Source organism: Macadamia integrifolia, chromosome 12 (genome assembly GCF_013358625.1).
Source record: "Macadamia integrifolia cultivar HAES 741 chromosome 12, SCU_Mint_v3, whole genome shotgun sequence".
Lineage (NCBI taxonomy): Eukaryota > Viridiplantae > Streptophyta > Magnoliopsida > Proteales > Proteaceae > Macadamia > Macadamia integrifolia.
This window is the reverse complement of record NC_056568.1, coordinates 30,555,037-30,557,428: the sequence shown is the minus strand read 5'-3', so window position 1 is coordinate 30,557,428 and position 2,392 is coordinate 30,555,037. Positions and strand designations below refer to the sequence as shown.

Genomic DNA, 2,392 nt, shown 5'->3' with positions numbered 1-2,392 from the left:
AAATAGGAAAAAGGCAAACCCATAGGAGAAAAAAAAAAGTGCACGTTGGAAAAAGATACACATTGGAACACTGGCATAGGTGTCTATCTCTCTCCTCCACAAATCAAAAGGGTAAAATTGTCTTTTCATATGAGGAGGAAAGAGATAGACACATTAGAACACTGGTGTAGATGTCTCTCTCTCTCTCTTCCACAAATCAAAGGGTAAAGTTATCTTTCCACATCAGAAGGTAAGAGATTTTTCTTCTTTCTTTTCCATAGAAGAGAAGGTGAGAGATAGACACAATAGAATATTGACATAGGCCACACTCTCAGGTAGAGTTCTTTTTCTCTGATCCAAATTCTAAATACCTTTTAAGGACACCTGAAAACACAAGAGACGTAGCCTAATTAAATAAGAAAAGAATACACATATTAGGAATGAACTTGCAGATGGAGAAAGAAAAACCACAACTAGCAGACACCATATGAGAGATCTTGTTCAGGGAAAGAAAGAATTGGTCCAGATGTTATTGTTATCCACATATTGCATAACCATTTCATTGGGAACGAAGCCCACTTGTTCATTGTGGTTCATCATGTTCATATCCATGAGCCAGTTGGTGGGGGTCAGTTGATGTCCTGCATGCAGAGCCTCCATGGCCGCCACCTGATGTTGATCTACTGCCGCCATCCTATTTTGCTCTCCTCCACCAACAGTATTTCTGATCACTTCTATGGGAGCACCAGCAACATTTGCAGTAGCAACAGTTACAACATTAGCATTAGCAGCAGTAGGATTGTTGTTCCTCCTCCTCATCATCCTCTGATGATCATGATGATGAATATCCATGGTGTTGGGTGCAGGGTTAAGGTTGGGGGTGGACATGGTCATGAAGTACTGGGGAGGAGGATCTGAAAGGGTAGGAAGAGGGGGATGAATAGTAGGGGCCCTGTTGAGGAGTCCCATCCTATCTTTCATTGTCTTCAGCTGGGATTCGGCGATCCATATGATATCGGTAAGCGTCTCAAGCCCCAGATCATGCAGACCCTTTTGTCCTGCCAAGCACTCGAACAAGAGTTTGGTGTTCTCCTTGTCTTGGTTGTCTTTGGAATACTTCTTCACTTGTTCCTTGGTCTTAGCGATCCTTTGTCTCAGGAATTCTTCTTGATTCAACATCTTCTTGCATTGTTCCATGTCGGGCATGTTCCTGAAACGAGCCAGAACGCGTTTGGCTTCTGGAGGGGATGGCCAAACATCTGGCTCCGGCTCATAGGGTCCGTAGATGATGGCACAAGCACTCACCCCGCAAAGTGTACTCAGCTCACTCACCTTCTTCATTATCCCCCTCTTCCTTTTCTTGAAGGTAGCTCTCCTCGCTGAGTCATTTTGGATCCATGCCAGCTTCACCTTCTTCCTAGCCATTTCAATATGATGATGATGATGATGATGATGCTACTATCTGAGGAAGGAGGGAAGGAGGGAGGTAGGGAGTGAAGGAAGGAGGAGGTGTGAAGGATGAAGCTAAAGAGGAAGTCCCTATATATTGACTCATGCAGCGCGTATAGCGTGACACTAGTGATTAATGGAGATATGATAAGAATGGCATTGATGGTCATAAGATACCCCTTACGTTATAGAATGCATTAAAGAGAGGGATTCCTGAAATTTAATTTTAACTTGCCTAATTAACTCTTTCCTCTATTAATCTATGGTAAGAAATCTCAGATTTAAGATATGGAGATTGTGATTTTATCATATATCACTTGGTTGTATGCTTGTACCCCTCTAGCTACCTTCCTAATAGGTACGGTATTATTACTCTCTAAATATGTATTTTTTCTCTCTCTATACATATATAGTATTTTCATGCTGTCAAATAACCAGATACAATTCGAATGAATCATTAAGATCACATTATAGATACATATATTTCGTAATATTAGGGGGCATTAAGTGTGTATAATTGGTTTTCAAAACATAAGATGTCTGCATATTTCGCCATAAATTGATAATCAAGATCTTCAAGAATGCAAATATATATAGGCAATTCTCAAATTAATTGCTCATAAAATCTCAATACATATTCCTTTTGTGGTGCTAACGTCCTAATCTAGATGGACAAATTGATCATTAAATCTTTCATTTTGAGTCCTAATCTAGATGGACAAATTGATCATTAAATCTTTCATTTTGAGTCGGTCCTTTTACGTTGGGTTGGGTAGGTGAAGGTCATTGTTGGTCATTTTGGGCTTTCGACTGGGCTGAAGTCAGCTAGCCAAACCAAAACTTGAGTCAGGACCTCAGTCTTAGGTTGAATGGGACAAATTTTGGGTTGGTATCTGAAACTTGCTGCAGCTTCAACTTATAATGGGATTCACCATAATGTGTCAGGGAAATAAAATATTGGATC

At 40.4% G+C, this 2,392-nt stretch overlaps 1 protein-coding gene across 1 annotated transcript; it reads right to left on the bottom strand.

Moving 5' to 3' along the window:
• Window positions 1-214: 214 nt before the first annotated feature.
• LOC122058376 (agamous-like MADS-box protein AGL80) lies at window positions 215-1,496 on the bottom strand. The gene has a single exon (XM_042621037.1). The coding sequence runs from the start codon at window positions 1,402-1,404 to the stop codon at window positions 481-483; it is 924 nt and encodes a 307-aa protein (XP_042476971.1). The 5' UTR covers window positions 1,405-1,496; the 3' UTR covers window positions 215-480.
• Window positions 1,497-2,392: the final 896 nt, after the last annotated feature.

Bases quoted from the DNA above. Each gene is read 5' to 3' on its own strand.
- LOC122058376 (XM_042621037.1), bottom strand. From the start codon at position 1,404: ATGGCTAGGAAGAAGGTGAAGCTGGCATGGATCCAAAATGACTCAGCG.